General features: G+C 41.2%; 1 protein-coding gene across 4 annotated transcripts in view; it reads left to right on the top strand.

Annotated features, from left to right (window-relative positions):
• The window catches only part of SMARCA2 (SWI/SNF related BAF chromatin remodeling complex subunit ATPase 2), a 119,543-nt gene extending 118,338 nt beyond the window's left edge, over positions 1-1,205 (top strand). For all 4 annotated transcript variants that reach the window (XM_083884149.1, XM_083884151.1, XM_083884152.1 and 1 more), the window contains exon 34: positions 294-1,205. In XM_083884149.1, the coding sequence (XP_083740275.1) occupies positions 294-329 (36 nt within the window). In that variant the 3' untranslated portion in view covers positions 330-1,205. The remainder of the gene's footprint in view (positions 1-293) is intronic.
• Positions 1,206-18,829: the final 17,624 nt, after the last annotated feature.

The following is an 18,829-nucleotide window of genomic DNA, read 5'->3' as shown; positions in this document are numbered from 1 at the left end:
CAACAAAAGAAAATAGATGTCTTCCCAGTTGTTTTTAAATGTCTGGATAGAAGGAAAGAGCTGGTGTTTCCTGACTCTCTGTCTTTCCTCTCTAAAGAAGTCTACAGCAATTAGATGAAATTTCGTGAAAGAGAAATACTAGATAACACAGTAACCTTTCTTCAGGCTGTCTTGATTTGTCAGTTTAATTGTCATATTTCTTCCTCATACTTCCTTTTATTTTTCCTTCTTTAACAAATTCCACAGAATAGCTGGAAAGAATTTCTGACTTGTCTTGTGTCTCTTACCTCTAGGACCAGTCGGAAGCAAGCGGAAGTGATGATGAGTGATCCATAGGGTTTATTTTCTTGGCAGAACTGACCCCTTACCCTTCTCTTCTCTTTTCTCCTATTTTACACCCAGTGAATTCTTTTTGTCAAATAGACATCGGGTTGTTTCTGTATTCTCATTCTCTATAAATTAGCTTTAGGATAGTGCCAGACAAACATATGATATCATGGTGTAAAAAAGGCAAAAAAAATGTAACATATTGTGACCAAATGGGCCTCAAAAAACAACAAAGAAACCTTTTGAGGGAAAAATGTGAGTTGATAGTATATTTCTATGGGCTGGTTTTGACTTGGTAATGGTTTGATTGTGCCTGGTTTTATGGTTTGATAAGGTTTTTTTTCAGTGGCATCGGAAAGGCAACAACAACAAAAAAAAAGTCTTTTGTAGCATTGATAACCAGGAGAAGTCGTTAAAAAAACACTGGTTATTTTATTTTTCATCAGGCAGTTTTCAAATTTTTTATTTGTCCTGTATTGGTTTTTTACACTGTGGTACATATATGCGACTTTGTTTAATAGCTTATGAATGTTCAGTAGTTAGCTTTCATACATCTCTCCCCATATACGTTTTTCCACTTTACGCTTGATTGATCTTCAAAAAAAAAGGCTTTTTGAATTGTATCAAATTTATGTCTACTGTAAACTTTGCTTAACCTTTTTTTTTCTCCTCTATTAAAGAAGTTGGTTTAAAAATGCTATTGAATATTGCAATCTATATAGTGTAACGTATGGCTTCTTTCATCAGACTGATCTTCTATGTTACCAATGTGGATTATCACCTTTTCCCTAAAGTGTACTTAATCTTTGCTTTCTTTGCACAATGTCTTTGGTTGCAAGTCATAAGCCTGAGGCAAATAAAATTCCAGTAATTTTGAAGAGTGTGGTGTTGGTGTTTTTCTAATAAAGAGATAATCGAGTTCAATACATGCGGCCTTGTGTTATGAGTTCAACAAAAATATTTTTGTAGTAGCAATGAGAGGGCAGGAGTGTCTCCTGTAGAGAGGTACACTTCAGTCCTTCCTGGATATAAAACTCAAATATCATAGAAGTATCTTCTGAGGTGGAGAGAAGATAGGCAATACATGTTAAGGAATAATAAAATTGAAGTAGTAGACTGATACCTTGAAATAAAAGCATAATTCATTACTTAATTACAATTGAAGCGATAAAGCAATAAAATAAACGTCTTCATTTTCCTTTCAGGAAATGTATGTCCATATGGCTTAGTGGGCATGAATACAATTAGTTATGCAGGCAGTCAGCCCACCCATAAGTCAGTTTATTTAAAGTCTTATCTTGAGGTATCACAGTAGTGATGCAATAAGGAGTCGTAAACACTTGAACTACATATTTGCAGTTAACATTGTTACTCTGCAAAATCAAACCTTAAATTTGCACATTGTGTAAAAAATGTACAAGCCTTAGAAGCCTCTTCGTAAACAGAACATTTCTTTATTATATGAACTTCTGATAATGTGTCTGCAATAAATCTCCTCCTACTGCCTGGCAGTACGTTAACTGCTTCAGAATTTTGTAGCTTATTTGAAAAGTGATCTGTAAGTTGGACTGGTGCCCATTTATTTTTATTAGCCCTGCACTGAGAGAAGTCAGCTTTGCTTAGGTTCAGCAATTTCAAACATCTTACTCCTGGTGTGTGCCCTGTCTGAATGGAAGACTCAGTATTTCACAGAGAGGTATCACTGATCTCAGGTGCTCACACTGGTGATAACAGAGTCTAAAACATTGCAGAGAGCAAAGTCCTGGTGGACACCAAGTGGAACATGAGCCAGCAGTGTGTTACTTTGGCAAAGAAGGTATCCTGGACTGCATTAGGAGGAGTGTTGCCAGCAGGTCCAGAGAAGTGATCCTTGCCCTCACCTCAGCACTGGTGAGATGTATGTGGAGTGCTTAGGGGACTCCAGCTGAAGAGAAAACATGGACATCCTGGAGAAAGCCCAGCAAAGGGCCACTGACATAGTTAAAGGACTGGAGCATATGACCTACACAGGGAGTCTGAGAAAGCTGGCACTATTCAGCATGAAGAAGGGTGGGCTCAAAGGCACCTTGTTGATGTGAATTAGTATTGGGAAAGGGAAGGTGCAAAGAAGGCAAAGCCAGGATCTCTTCAGGACAGGACCAAAAGACAGTGGGCGCACACTGAAACAATTGAAATTGGGCACACACTGAAACAAGGGCAGTCACTATGAATATGGTGGAACTTTTCCTGTGAAAGTGACTGAGCCCTGGAACAAATTGCCCAGAGAGCTTTTGAGGTCTCACTTGGAGATACTTAAAAGCCACCTGGACGTGGCCCTACTTGAGCACAGGGACTCTGGACCAGATGACCTCCAGAGGTGCCTGCCAATAATCCTTCTGTGATTCTGTGACTCAGGATAGTTTAGTTTTCAGTGGCAGTTTCACAAGATCATAGAGAAATGTTGTTTGTTCACTGCAAAATGAACCAAGTCTCCTAACCTGTTACACATGACAAGAAGCATGTGGCAGTAGGCTCCAGTCATTGCTGGCCTAGACTGGATTTAAACTGACAACTTGGATACAAAAGGCAGAGTATCGCATTACCCATCCCCAGAGTCCCTGATGACTTTGCAGTGACCCAGTTTCATTTATTTTTCAAGAACTCATTATTTGCAGATGAGCATTTACCTGGATAATAAAAATTAACTAAGAAGGTAAAACATTTCTGTTGAAACTGAAAGTGGCTTTGGGTTTGGTCAATAACTCTAAGTCATATGATGGTGTCAGTTTGCATAAAGAAATACAGTTGGATTCTTAGCTACAGTTTGTTTTATCAAGTTTCAGTAATTTCAAAATATTTTCAGTTTCCTCTCTGAGCTTCAGAAAACCTCTGAATTATTTTTTAACATTTTTAACATTAAAATAAAATATATTTAGGATGTAAGACATGCTTATGCCTTCACTGCAGTTGGTCCTGTTATTTTGCTTAGGATTTGAGCTCATTTCTGCCAGAGTAGAATTTTAATTGTTATCTTGCTGTTTCTCTGTATGAATTTACTGTATTTTTCAAGATGAGTTGTTTTCCTGGCAATCTTAGCACATTACTGTATGAAAAAAAGGTACTGGGAAAATTGTTGCAATGTGCAACTTTCCAAATTTACCAAAAAAAGGAGAAATTTTTTACTTAAGGTATAAATCTGTGTTTAAGATGGAACTATTTTCTCTTTTACAGAATTCCTTCTCTAGTACAAAGTGACCAGCAAAACACTTGAAATACCTTTTAGACTGTACCCAAAAAAAAAAGCACAATTCTACAGTCCGTATTGAGGAAAGCTCATTTCCTGTCTTAATTTCAAAAATAATGTAATAAAATTGGAAGTGGTGTAGCTTGGGCTCTGATGAAGGCAAGCAAAGTGAAGTAAATAGCAAGATGTTTTCTTTGATGCATCAGTTTCTCCTAGGAAGTAGGCAGCAATGTAAGTGGGCCAGATGAAAAACACTTAACATCTTTTATACATTTCACATGCTATTAATAATATTTCTTTTCCCCTCACATCTTCTGAAAGAAACAAAAAAAATACAGAATCTTTTACTCGTTTGCTTCCTTCTTAAATATGTCTGGTCCTCAGTGCAAAGTATTTTTACTCCCTCAGCTCATGAATGGAGCTGGTGACTCAGTGATTGTGGAGGAATTAAAGACGCAGCAAATGCTGCCACAGGCTCTGTGGACACTGAGATAAAGGCACAGCTGATGCAGTGGTAAGCCTCAAAGTTTGTGCAGTTACTGAGCTGTTGATACATGCTCAGTCCTGTCAACTGTCTAAGCATTTGTGGCTCTGTTAATAATGCCCAACCTACTGTCACTTTTTCATGGATGCTTGGATGACTAAGTTTACCAAACATGTAATCTAACGTAGAGAACAGGACACAGAATATTAAAAACAAAATTAGTTTTTTCTAAAGGGATTTTTAGGCTGGTATCTTGATTTCCCCTCTGTTCATCCCCTGAAAACCTTCTGAAATGTTTTAAAGTTCCTGCAGTTTTTGAATAGGGACTTCAACTGTATGCTGAAACATAGGTTCACAAAAGAAGCTAGCAAAAGTAGTTGTTTGACCTTAAAGAAGAAGGGGAAGTGTGTTCAGGGTAGGCAAAGATTCTGGCTCTTTGGCAGTTGACTTGTATATCATTTGGGGAATCACCCATCCCTAAACTTTCTGTGCTGCTTAAAGGTATAGAACGTAGGTCAGAAAAAAGCAATAAGCAAAGGGTGTGAAGCAAGTCACAGGTCAGCATTTACCTAATTCTGTTTTGATGAAACTGAACATTCCATTCAGTGGGAGCAGAACTTTTAGGACTGTGTAGTCATATGAGTGTTTAAACAGCAAGGGCCATGTTTGCACAGGGGGCAACTTTGTTAATTACATTGAAATGAAAATGCCATGAAGGATTATCCAGAGGCAGCCTGCCTGTTTTCTCTTGAGGAAGGTCAGAAATTGTATTTTATTCAACAGATATGAAACATAAACGTGATACGAAACAAAAATTACCTGGAAGTTGGTGCATCACTTATTTCCCCTAAACAACCAGGAGCTCATATGAAAGTAGGTTGGTGCAGACACACCAGTTCTTCTTTCTCAGGTAGAAGTCACATCTTCTTTCCAGATGCAAGTCCTTGTCTCCCCATTAGCTTGATGGAGATTGTCGGTGTGGCAGTGTTTACCATATTTCTGGTTCTGTGTTCTCACAGGGATGGGTGTGCGGAAGAACGTGCTGAAGTCTGTGCCTTGATCAGACACTGTTATGTATTCTCTTGTCTTTATTGCAAAGAGCTTGTATTTCAGTCTGTATGATGTTTTTCCTTCCTTGTTATATTTGTGACCACAGCAGACACAGTAAGAACAAAATTCTTATCCAATTAGATGGTGACAGCTTCTGTTCTCTTCCCCTGTATGCCAAGTTGCTGTCAAAGAGGCTGAATCATAACAAATTACTGCAACATGAAGTTACTGTGTTTTTAGAGGGACCAGAAAATTTGTATTGGAGATTTATACACAAGACAAAGACCATTTTCATGACAACTTCCAATTTAGGTAGCTGCTCGTTGAGTTTTTTCTTTGTATTCAGTGTCATGTTTTCATGCACAATCCATTGTTGTGATGACATATGCTGATGTTTCATTACATTTGCCGCTTTTGGTGATAAAAGGTTTAAGCTATTTACTGCATCATCTGCCAGCTGAAAATACAAGCTTTACATCAGCTGTTCTCACACCAAGAGCTGGAGTTAAAATCAAGAGAGGACCCCAGTACTAAGACATGAATTCATTGCAAGTGAAAGAGAAGTGAAAAGACTGCTTGTATGCCAAATGTAATTTTTTTTTTCTCTGAAACAGACATGGTAGAGGTGAATTTATATCCACTTGCATTATTTGTATTGTGGTTTGTACTCCATTTTACAATACTAGTGTCTGTTATGTGCATTCTCCCCTTGGGCCTCCAGCATAGCTTCTCTCCATCACCTTCCATTGGAATAAATTTTGTATGTACTTGAGTGCCTTACAGACTTAAAGAAGTTAATGCTTAATTGTGCAGCATTACTTCCCATCTCCTTTGTCATTCTAACATAAAATGAGAAAGAGGAGGAGGAAAAAGGCATTATTCACTTAGAATTTTGCTTTTTCTGTGACCAGGACACCTTGTTTCTATTAATGCTGTTGTCTGCTGGCATAACCCTAGGGACATGCCAGTGTTCTGTATTTTTAGAAGTTTATTTGAGCCATTCCTATTGTTAGGGAAGAAAGCAGTGAAGCTGAGCATGTCTGACATTCTGCATATGCACAAAAGATGGTAAGTGTTCCAAGCCAGTGCACTTAAGCACTCAGAAGAAGTAAATAGGTCTTTAAAACTTTGCACTTAATTTCAGCTGCATAAGGGGCAGTCTTACCAAAGCAAGAACATTTTACTTCTGCTTTAGAAAACCTTATTAGACCAATTTCCACTGCTGTATCACTTCACTGAATATAACTTTTTGTTCAGTTTGTGCTCTACTGTTTCTGTGTGATGGTAAAGATTTAAGTCATAGTCATTTTGAGTCATTACAGGAAAATGATTCATCCTGGAGGTTGGCCAGTGTGATGCCCATCTTCAAGAAGGGTCAGAGAAAGATCTGGGGAGCTACAGGCCCATCGGTGTGACCTCAGTGCTGTGGGAGGGTTATGGAGCAGATTGTTTTGAGTGCCCTCACACAGCAGGTACAGGACAACCTGGGGGTCAGGCTGCAACAGCAGAAATTGTGAAAGGCACATCCAGCTTGGACAACTTGATCTTCTTTGGCAGAGTGACCCACCTGGTGGGTAAGGGAAAGGCTGTGAATGTCACCTAAATCTGGACTTCAAAGCCTTGGATAGTGACTCCCACAGCATTCTCCAGGAGAAGCTGTCAGCCCATGGCTCAGACAGGTGTATTCTGTGCTGGGTAAAAACTGGTTTTGTGGCTGGGACCAGAGATTGGTGGTGCATGGAGTTGCATCCAGCTGGTGGCCAGTGGTGTTCCCCAGGGCTCAGTACTGGGGCCAGTCCTGTTCAATGTCTTCGTCAATGACCTGGATGGGGGGATTGAGTGTCCCCTCAGTCACTTTACAGGTGACACCAAGCTGGGTGGGAGTGTTGATGTGCTGGAGGGCAGGAAGGCTCTGCAGAGGGATCTGCACAGGCTGGATTATGGGCTTGTTGTCTTCTTTCAACATAGTTCATGCTCATGGAACATATAAACACAGGTATATCAACTGTGAGGTTAGACATAAATAGAATGCCTTTACTTCAAATAGACCAGGGAAATGAACCTATTTATACAGCGTATTTTTTGCCAATTTTTATTTTGAATTGCTCTGGGAGTATATTCCATCCATGGTGGGAGGTTCAACAAGGCCCAGGGCTGGGTCCTGCCCTTGGCTCAAAACAAGCCCAGGAGTGCCACAGGCTGGGGCAGAGGGGCTGGAAAGCTGCCCACAGGAAAAGGACCTGGGGGTGCTGGTGACAGTGACTGACCAGGAGCCAGCAGTGCCCAGGTGGCCAAGAAGGAGCTGGATGTGACACTTGGTGCTGTGGTCTAGTTGATAAGGTGGTGTTTGGTTCAAGATTGGAGTCGATGATCTTAGAAGTCTTTTCCAACCTTAATGATTCTATGATTCTGTTAATCTTTTCACTATTTCTAGGGAGTCTGGAGGATGCATAGATGATGTTTAGCAGGGTCCATACCAGAATCAAAGACCATTGCAGTAGTGATTGCTCTGAGATGGATAGGTTAAACAAAAGAAAACAAACAAAACCCCCCTCCTCCTCCTCCCAAAAAAAAAGAAAAAAAGAAAAATAAGAGGTGGCTTGTCCTAAATGTGGTGAGTTGATTATTTCTGCTTATGGGCAAACAAATTGAAAAGGCAATTACTCTCTCTTTTCCCAGACTCAATTCAAAGCATCCTCCCTGTTCCCAGGACATAAATGCCAGGTTCAGCTGACTTGAGACCCAGCCACCAAGCTGTAGGTTAAGGGGAGAAGTTTGAATTTATTCTTCAAAACCACTCAAGTGATGGATTTTTTTCTTTCTGCTGTGCAGTGATTCTATCATTCTGACAACCTCTGGGGCTTATGCTCTTTGCCTCTTCCACCTGTGCTGTGTTGAAAGTTCTCACCTGAGAGACATTGCTGGAAAGATAAACATGAAGCTTCAGTGCACTATTTTTTAACCTTAGTAATACAGAGAGCTACAGAAAAATACCCCTCTGCAAAAGCTGCATTCACCACAGGTGTAAACATTTTCGGGAAGGTCACACATGTATTACCTTTTGCTCACAGAAGGGCTGGAATGTGTGGAGCTCACAGTTGTCAATGCCACAGTTGTAGGTTTCTGGGTAAGGATTAAGGGGCAAACAATGCAGATGTCATCATGGGAGTCTGGTATAGACCAGCCAGGACAGTAATTCTGATGGAATTACTCTTTGAGGAACTAGGAGACCCCTCTAAATCAACTGCCCTTGTTCTTATGGAGGATTTCAACTTGGTGGACTTCGGCTGGGAGCACCACACAGCTGGCACAAACAGGTCCAGAAGATTCATAGAGCACCTGGATGACTTCTTCATGATACAGGCACGAAGAGAGCTGGCTAGGAAAGATGCTGTCTTTGATTTGCTGCTTGCCAAACAGAGGGGGTTAGTGAAGTGGAGATAGTGACCATCTTTGCCACAGCAACCATGAAGCAATCAGGTTTAAAATCTGTTGGCAGCAGGAAAAGCACCAGCAAAACCTCAGCTCTGGATGTGAGGAGAGCAGACTTCAGGTTGCTCAGAGAATCAGTGAGTAAGGGACCCTGGGAAAATGCTTTTGTAAGGGCTGGGGTCTGTCAGTGCTGGTCACATTTTAAGCATCATATTCTAGGGGCACAAGAGGAGGCAATTCCCAAATGTCAGAAGCCAAGCAGGTAAGGCAGAAGATGGCTTGTCTTCTTTGGGAGGTAGAGGGAAAAAAAAAAGGTGCAGGCTAAGCAGAAGCAAAGTCAGGTGATGTGGGAGGAATACAGAGATGCTGCTCAACACTGCAGGGACAAAACCTGTCATGCTGAAGCTCAGCTGGAGTTGAAGCTAGTCACAATTGAGGACAATAAAAAGAAGGGAGGGTTATGCATTAATAGCAAAAGACAGTGGAGAAATAACATTGTGCTGTTATAGGATGAGGATGGTCACCTCACAGACAGGGACATGGACATGGCAGAGATGTTTAACATTTTCTTTGCCTCTGTCCTCAACGCCAGTGATGGATTAAGGGGTCCCAGTGCCCTGAGCTGGAGGACAGTGACTGTGAGAATCATCAACTCCCAGTTCCCCATAAATCTCTAGGGCCCAATGGAATTCATCTGGGAATACTCAAAGAGTTGGCCGATGTCATTATGAGGTCTCTCTCCATTTTGGAAACCCAGATAGGTCCCAGTTGACTGGAAACTCTCTAATGTCCCAGTTTTCCAGAAAAGCTAGAAGGATGAGCCTGGAACTCCAAGCCTGGCAGTCTCACTTCAGCAACTGGCAAAATTATAGAGAATACTATTCTGGGAGGTATTGAAAAACACCTGAAGGACAGAGCAGTCATCAGTCACAGCCAATACAGATTCATGATGGAAAAGTTCTGCTTGTCAAAATTAACTTACTTTTATGACAGAGCAACCCACCTACAAGGGGTTCCCTTCAAGGGAAGCCAGTTGATGAAATGCTTTTGGATATCAGTAAAGGTTTCAATCCCATTTCTCACAGGATCTTTCTGGACAAAATGTCCAGCAGAGCTGGGTAAACACATCAAGCATTGGGTGAGCAACTGGCTGATGGGTCAGCACAAGGGGTTACAGTGAATGGGTTGGCATCAAACTGGGGAGATGTCACTAGTGGGGTTCCACAGGGTTCCATCTTAGACTCTGTGTTCTTCTACATCTTCACTAATGATTGAGATGCAGGACTGGATATTATCTAAGTTTGCAGAGGATACAAAAATTGGGATGAGCTGTTGACTCCATTAAAGGCAGAGTGGCCCTGAGGGTGGACTTCAATGAGTTAAAGGGGAAATGAGTTAAATGAGAAATGACCAACCATATGAAGTTAAGCAAGGGAAAGTGCTGGATTCTGCACTGGGGATGGGGCAGCCCTGGATGTGCAGACACACTGGGCAATGAGATGCTGGAAAGCAGTGCCACAGAAAGAGACCTGGGGCTCCTGGTCAGTGGCAAATTGAACATGAGCCAGCAGTGCCCTGGCGGCCAGGAGGGCCACCCCTGTCCTGGGGACATCAGGGACAGCATCAGCTGGGCAAGGGAGGGGATTGTCCTGCCCTGCTCTGCTCTGGGGCAGCCTCACCTCCAGGGCTGGGGGCAGCTCTGGGGGCCACAGTGTAAGAGAGATACAAAACTATGGGGAGTATGCAAAGGAGAGCCACATGGTGAGAAAAAAAAATGGGAAGCTCCATAGATCAGCTGAGGTAATTTGTTTGGTTTGTTTAGCCTGGAGGACACTGAGGGGAGAGCTCAGTGCAGTTACAGCTCCATTGTGAGGGGAGGAGCAGGGGCAGGCACTGATCTCTGCTCTGTGCTGACAGTGACAGGACCTGAGGGAAGGGACTGAGGTTGTGTCAGGGCAGGTTTAGGTTGGGTGTCAGGGAAAGGTTCTTCACCCAGAGGGTGGCTGGCACTGGTAGAGGCTCCCCAGGGAAGTGATCACCTAGCCTGGCTGAGTTCAAGCAGCATTTGCACAATGATCTCAGGCACATGGTGTGATTCCTGGGTTGAGTTGGACTTGATGATCCTTGTGGGTCTCTTTTAACTCAGCATATTCTGTGATTCTGGGATATAGTCCCTGGAGTGAAAACTAATTCAAAGCAGCTCCTAGAGGTGAACATGCTTCCCCTTCTGAGGCATGAGGATTAATAAAAGAGGCACCCTTTGGGTAAGCCCAACTGTGTGACTGGGCAGCTCATCCTCTTTCAGAGCTCAGGTGAGTGCAACCATCTCATCCCCACCTGTGACATCCCTGCTGAATTCAGTAAGTAGCTTTTTACTGGCTGCTCTGCCTGTGTCACTATTCCTTGGATAAGAGTGCTGCCCCTGTCCTCCTGACTAGTTTTTTAATAGCCTAATATCTGCCTGATGAAGAGATTTCTGGCCCTTGGGAACAGTCATTGCTTCACTGGTAACAGATAGTCACAACTTCCTCACTGCTTTCCAAGAGTTCCCTTTCTATTTCTTGCTGCTGTAGATCCTTTAATGTGACTCTGTGATCAGAGTTACATCAGGTGAATCACAGACACTGATCCTACAAAATAACAAAGGCATCATCTACACTCTGTAATGGTGCCTCTCATCTCTATCAACCTCACTTTTCTAAAGTCCATCAAGTGTTCAGCTAAGGGTTGTTCATTCAGCCCTTGGAGTCCCTGAGCAAAAAGCAATCTTTAGTTATTTTTAAACAAAATGAGTTTGCACAGTAAAATGTTTTTAACTCATCCCAGATTTTTTTTCTGTCCAGACACAGGATGAGCAAATACTGTGCCAGACAGTGACAGCTTCATGAAAGGATAACTTTAAACTCAGAAAAATACCTACCATTCAGAATTCATAGTTATCTTTTCAAAAATAAAAGATTATTCAATAACACTTTGCACTTTGCTGCTCAAAAAAAGAGCAATCAGTCCTCTGAGAATTTGCCAAGAGAGCATCTCCAGCACATCATGGATCCTAAACTCTCAAACATCAGTCCCCACCTCAATCTTATGGAATATTTTGGTATAAAGCACTGGAGTCCATCACATGAGAGGCCTGTGTGAGTCTAATGAGGTCTAACAGTTTGTGATGTGACTACAGCATTCAGTCTTGAAAAACATTGCAAAGATGAACATGAAAATTCAGCAACTTTTTTAAACCTTAGTGTTATGGAAATGTACAGAAATAGTCTCCTGTGAAAAGTGTAAACACTTCCAGGGAGATCACACGTGCATTGTCTTTGTATGTTCAATGATGGGGATATTTTTCCTCCTAGTTTTGCCTGAAAATGTGCTGTCTCACATGAATGTAGCAATTGCCTTCTGACAGGTTGAACAGCCAAGGTTTGCACTGGATTCAGTTTTATCACAAAATCAGAGTATTCTGAGTTGGGAGGGACCCACAGGGATCATCAGTCCAGCTCTAAAGTGCATGGCCTGTACAGGGATCAAACCTGTGACCTTGGCATTGTCACCACTGTGCTCAACCAACTGGCAGCAACCTGTCCACTGTGTCCTAAATTATCCCTCTTTCCAGAGGGTTGGAATTTTTTCTTTGAGATTTTAGATAGCAAGGACAAATTGACTTTCCTAAGGGCAAATCTGGGGAGACTTCTAAAGGAAAATGAAACTCAGTAAGCGAGGAATGAGTAGAAAGTTTCAAAACCACCTATTTTCACAACCGAGAAAGTAATTTTTGTGATATCTGCTGAAGCATCTCTTGCTCTGTGACACAGAAATTAATTTCAGCCTTACAGGCACACATTTGGAGGGCTGTGAGGAGCCAGGTTAGTCTGTGAAGCCTCTGAAAGCCACCTCCGGCCAACATGGTCTTTCCATTCTAGCAAGGAGCTTCTTCATCACTGAAGACAGCACAGGGAAATTTGCTTTCTCAAGCAACTGATCTTGGCCAGGTCAAGCAACCTTTGCCAGGGGGGCTCCAGCCTGGGGGACAGGCAAGTGGAAATAATACTAAATTAAATCCCTGGTCCTATCTATTTATGTTTGCACAGGTTATTTCAAATTGCAGACAGAATGTTTCTTATGGGAGGCACAGAGCTGGATTTTCATCTTTGGCTTGTAAATGGCTGGGTACCCATGAAAATATTTCCAAATCTGAATGGGAGAAAACACTGTTACAGGGTGTAGGAATATAGAGCCCTTTAGGCCCTTCAGTCAAGGATCTTTTTTGATGTCTAGTGCACCTCAATCACTGTCAGGTTTGCACTGAGGTGGAGAAATTCAATAAGAATTTGAGTTACGCTGTCAATACCTAATGTAAACAGCAAGCAGATGACAAAATCCTTGTCTGACTAAATCCAGGCTTAACTTCTATTTCCTCTGGCTTGAGCTGTAGCTACCATTAAGCTACCAGGTTCTAGATCTCATTATTGTTACTTGGAACCTTGCAGTAATCTGTTTTTATTTTTATTGAGCAGTACTTTATTCTAATTCACATCCACATGGCTGCTCCTACTTTCATATGAATATTATATACGTGGTCCTTCACTTTTGCCTTTCCCCTGTGTCATTTCCAGACTCACAGAACAGCTTTGAAAGGCAACTTGCCTGTGGCAATTCAAATTTGGTTTGGGATTGGGACATATGCTGCCCAAAGATGATTGCAGTGCTCTTGTCAGCTCACACACTTCTGCAGAGTTTCACTGGATCCCAAAAGTTCTATCCAAAGTACTCCAAGGTTTGCAAACTAATATTTCAAAGATATAGGAGAAATGGGAAAAATAATAATCAATTCCAAAAAAACCTCCAAACAACCCCTAGAAAAAGCAATGTCTTAAAATACTTACTAAAGGGTATTAAAGAACTATTACATTTGGAAACTGGAATATTTACATGCATGTATAAGCCCTATTAGATAATCATCTTGCTTCACCCTGGATGCCAGATTTACATCCTTCCCTCTGTTTATACTTTTTACTAAATACCATGCAAATTAATTTCCCTTCTCAGGCTCCTATGAGCTTTTACAGAGTTCGTTTTCACTGATTCTTCTCATTGACCTTCTTTCCACCCAAATCATCAGAAGGAATTTGTAGCATATGATGCTGGGTCTGTATGTCAGGCATTCCTAAGCAGCCAGAAATCCTTTGCTGCTACAATTACATATATTCTGACACAACCATGAATTTAAAACAAACAAACAAACAAAACAAAACAAAACCTCCCCCCCAAAAACCCCACAAAAACCAAAAAAAGGTAAAACAAACCAAAAAAACAAAAACAAAAACAAAAATAAAAATAAAACAAACAAATGAAACCACAAAAAAACCACCAAAACCAAAAAACAATTCAACCAACCAACCAAAACAAAAACCCAAAAATTGCACAAAAAAAAAAAAAAAAACAAACCAAAAAACCCCAAAAAAACCCCAGACTAAAAAATCCCTCAAAAACCTCCAGCAGAACTGCCAGAGACATTTATACAGTTAACATGAGTGCATGCAAACAATGAGCCAGGTGGAATCATTATATGCTAGGAAAGATACTTATCTTTTGCTTTAGAAGAACTTAATTGTAAGTTTTCGAAAGCAGTTTAGGAGTCTTCTTACTCAGTTGTTAGCTTCAATGTTTTTGCTTATGTTTCACTGCTTTCCATGGAATGGAATGGAATAGAAATAGAAATAGAAATGATAGGATATGAATAGAATAGGATAGGATAGAATTAGAATAGAATAGAATAGAATAGAATAGAATAGAATAGAATAGAATAGAATAGAATAAGAATAAGAATAAGAATAAGAATAGAATAGAATAGAATAGAATAGAATAGAATAGAATAGAATAGAATAGAATAGAATAGAATAGAATATTTCAGCTGTGAAGGAGCTACAACACTCATCTCACCCAACTGCCTAAGCACTTCAGGGCTGATCAAAAATTAAAGCATATTGTTAAGGATGTCATCCAAATGCTCCTTAAACAATGACAGGGTCAGTGCATCAACCACACCTTCTAGGAAGCCCATTCCAGGGTATTGTTCTGGTTAAAAAGTGCATCTCTTCTCTAAACTCTAAAAGACCAAGGGAGAGGAGACCTCTCAAGAATTCTTGTACAGCACAGGTCTGTCTCAAGCCTGATGGGAACATCTGAGTTATATCAAAATGCAAACATCAAAGGATATTGATTTAAGCAACAAACAAAACCTTTAGGCATGTAAGTACTTCACTTTTGGGGGGTTTCTGTGGGGGAAATATGCTTTGCAATAATATTTCCTTAGATAATCCCTTAGCTTCTTGGTTTTATGAGGGTGATACTGTGTCTGAGCACATACACAGCAAAGGAGTACATTTATGTCATTTCAGGACATTAGAAACATAACCCAGGTTTTGATGTGTTACCACAACACTAAGAAAACATTTAAAAACTTAAAAAGGAGGTTGTCTAAAACAAAGACTACTGCACAAGGGTGGTGCTTGATTAACAGCCATGAACTTCAGACTCTCTGGGGTTTTTTTCTCCTTGTAAATTAATGCAACTGGAACATATCACAGGCAGACATTAAGTCATAACTTGAAGCCTCTGAGACACTCAGTGTTCCTGGAGTAAACCTTGAAAGAAAGGAAAATGAAGATCAGATGAGAGGGCAGAGGATCTGCAGGTGACAGCAGGGAAGGATGATGAATAGAATAGAATAGAATAGAATAGAATAGAATAGAATAGAATAGAATAGAATAGAATAGAATAGAATAGAATAGAATAGAATAGAATAGAATAGAATAGAATAGGGGACATGGCTAAGATCATGCTTGGACACTGGCCCACCGGTCCTGGAAGATCAGTGGGTGCAAGGCCAGGGAGGGAACACCAGTGACCCAGCTCAGGCAAAGGGCAAAAACAAGAGCCCAGCTTAAAAGCAGCTTTCAGGGCAGGTGGAGATGATCTCTCTTGCTGAGGCTTCAGCATGTTTACCAAACCTTCAGGTTTTGGAGGGTTTTTGGTTTTGGTTTTCCTTTGAAAAGAGAAACAAAAAAATTGTTGATATATTTTGGCCTTGTCAGTCGACCTGAGAAGATGCCAGCAGGGCTTGTCTGTGTGAAGAACAACCCCTGGTGGGTGCCCTCTCTCCCCACACTGCTCTGGCACAGGGTGGGGCAGCCTGAGAGTGCACACAATTCTTGAGCTCCTGGCTCCTGAGGGGAGCCCTGGTTTCCCAGAGCTCAGAGGGAACCCCACCTGCAGTGAAATGTTCATGATTTGGTTCCAGCACCAGGTAGCAGAAGGGAGAAATCAACTCCAAGGTTGTCTTCTCTGAATCTTCCATGCTTTGTCAGTAACAAAAATATTTTGTTGGTGCAGAACCTTTCCTGATGCCTGCATTTGAACCCTCTCACACACAGTGCCACCCTGGCCTGACCCTAAACCCCTGGATGTTTTATAATTAGAAGCCTAAAGGGAAGTGAGACAACAGAGTTTAATGAACTAATCTGTACCACTGAATTTGGGTGCAAGAATTCTGTCCCACTGAATTTCTGAGGAGCTCCATCCTGCAAAATCAAGCACAGACCAGTCAATGTGCATAATTGGGTGAAGCAGTGAGGTGAGACATGATCATGCATTCTCTGAATGATCCCTCACTCTTCTGAGGAGTGATACCACACAGGTACCAAGTCCCTAAAAGCCACCCAAGCCAAAAAGGGCCTTCTAAAAACCATCCTCCTCTGGAAGGCAGCTGTGTGTATCAACAGGCTGATTATCACTTCAATCCAAAGTTTTACATCTCTGTGGGCAGATGGACTGCATGGATGAAAATTTCTGTTCAACAGGTAGGAAGAGAGCTGAGTTTTCTTTAATAATCAGGTTTTAGAGCTTGCTTCCTTATTTTCATGACTGTAGTGTCTGTTCTCAGGGAAAGGAACCTTTAGCAGGGAGCAAAAGTCAAAAGTATCAACACCCTAATCAACAGGGGATTGCAGAAGTCCCCAGGGTGAGTGTCTGGATAGAAATCACATTCAGGGGATCTTAACTGTGAATTTTTCAGTTTGCATTAGTCCTGGGCTGTTCCTGATCCCTTTCTCTTTTTTCTCTGTTGCTTGTCCTTGAGTCTGGAAGGAAAAGCTTTTCCCATTATGTTTTTCACTGGCAAGGCAGCAACAGCTGTCATAATACAAAAGCCAGCCTGTGAAATATATTTAATTCTTAACTCAGTCAGTAACTTCAGATGATCATGTCTTGAAATATATTTAATTCTTAACTTAGTCAGTAACTTCGGACGACCACGACTTCATATTGATGCAGCCCTCTTCCTTTAAACTTGTAGAATTCAGAATGCAAACCTTGATTTAATTTTCAAGAAACTCAAAACCACTTCTTTGTATCAACTCAAAGCCACCTTCCTGTATCAACACAAGAATTTAAAAATCCATTTCTTTCCTTACTTGCAGGTCAAAACAAGCTGAAATATTCCTTCTATGACAGAATCCAGCTGGTGGTCGACCAAGGAATAGCACAGCGAAGCTGGCCATTGTAACCTACAGAGTTTTTAGATCTTGTAATGACACAGAAATCTGAAATCTCAGACAAGAAAGAGAAAAAACCCTCTTTTTCTGCTTTTTTTTTTTTTTTTTTTTTTTTTTTTTTGGCTCACAGTCTCTAACAGCTGTAAGAAGATGAAATCCCTGCAGACATCCCTGCCCAGAACCAGCAGCCTGCAGGTGGATATGGGTCACCACCAGCCCTGGAGTCTCACCCCATGTGACTTGGTACAGTCTGCTGAATCCTGTGATGGGATCCTGCTGTGTTCAGCAGGATCTTCATTCTGCCTGTGTCTTAATTAGCTGGCAGAATGTAGTTAGCTGACATTCAGATCTTGGAAGAGCCTGTTCAGGCTGAAAGAAGTTCCTTCCTGTCCAATTGACCTGAAGTCTGGAAAGAAGTAGATCAGCTGGGCTTTTTTTTTTTTCTGGCTACAGCAAGTCATTCAAATAAAGTGCTTTGTTTGGTGTTCCTCAGTGCCAACTAAAGCCTTTCTGGGAGGTCTCGGAGTTTTCTCCTTTATAACATTGGTTTTCTTGAATATTTATGCTTAGAGCTGTATACATAAACTAATTAAGAAAGTAAATTAAGTCTATAAAAACTTGTCCTGTTAGGAGCCACAATAGCCCTGAATTTTCACTATGCATTTCTGCCCAAGTTTGGTCAGAGGGTTTGGTTTTCTATTTTCATATGAGTTCAGCTGAATTGTTTAATCAGGCATTATATGCAGGTGTCTTTTTTTTTTTTTTTTTCCTCTCCTTTTTTTCCCTTTAGGCTTTCTTGCAGCCTATGTTTCTCCTGCTCTGTCCTCTTCTCACAGTTTCCCATGTGAAGTGGCTTTGGGAATTAACTCATTTAGTTTGGGATCTTTGGTCAGCATGGCAGCCTGGGGCAGGCAGACTTAGTGCTGAGCCCGTGGAGCATATGCTGAACATCACCACTAGACTGTGACTCCCTGAAAAGCACCATTGTGTCAACCCCCTTGTTGGTCCTGCAAGAGGGAATTATATCCCAGACAGCTTTGCTTTTGCCACAGCCCCATGTTCAGGCATTTTTAACACAGGTCTTAAGATTTTCTTTATTTTCTGTACAGTAGAACTGGCAGTGTCTGAAAGAGTGGAGGGTTTTAGCAGTCAAAGAATTAAATGGCAGGAATATCCAGTCCATACTTCCTTCTGGAGCTTCACCCAGATTTTCTGTACCTATTCAATTCAGTTTAATAAAGAATTGCATTCCCACTAGAATTGAATGTGATGGTCCAGCAACCTACAGCATTGTGTGGAGCTTCTGGTTTCTGTGTCCAATAAGGATTTCCCTAAGGAAGCTGCAGCTCTTTTCTGATGATGAGGACATGCAAGCTAGAGGGAGGATAACTGTTAAAGGAATTTCATCCTTAAGTAGTATTTTTGGTCAGTGGAAAGAAGTGAAACTAGGATTTAGCCCCTGTGTAAGATCAGTGTGTCCAGGTGATCAGATGTCAATGCTCTGTGTGTGGAGGTGCCTCTGTCCTGGAGTCCAGCCCATGGATTAAGGATGGATGCCTAAATTGTTCTACCTGCTCTGTATCTGTAATCCATTTTTTATGAGATCTATTGTTATTTCCAGTTTGCAGTCAACCAGGTAAATAATAATGATAAAAATGCTGAGTTTCCTCTGGAATGTGATCTCTGGAGAACACTAACAGTCTCTATGGCAAAGCTAAGCCAAATAAATCCTGGAGTTGCTTGCAACACAGATGACAAAGA

The sequence above is a fragment of the Zosterops lateralis genome (assembly GCF_965231275.1).
Source record: "Zosterops lateralis genome assembly, chromosome: Z".
NCBI classification, from domain to species: Eukaryota; Metazoa; Chordata; class Aves; order Passeriformes; family Zosteropidae; genus Zosterops; species Zosterops lateralis.
Note: the sequence above shows the minus strand (reverse complement) of the source record. Positions and strands in the feature narration are given on the sequence as shown.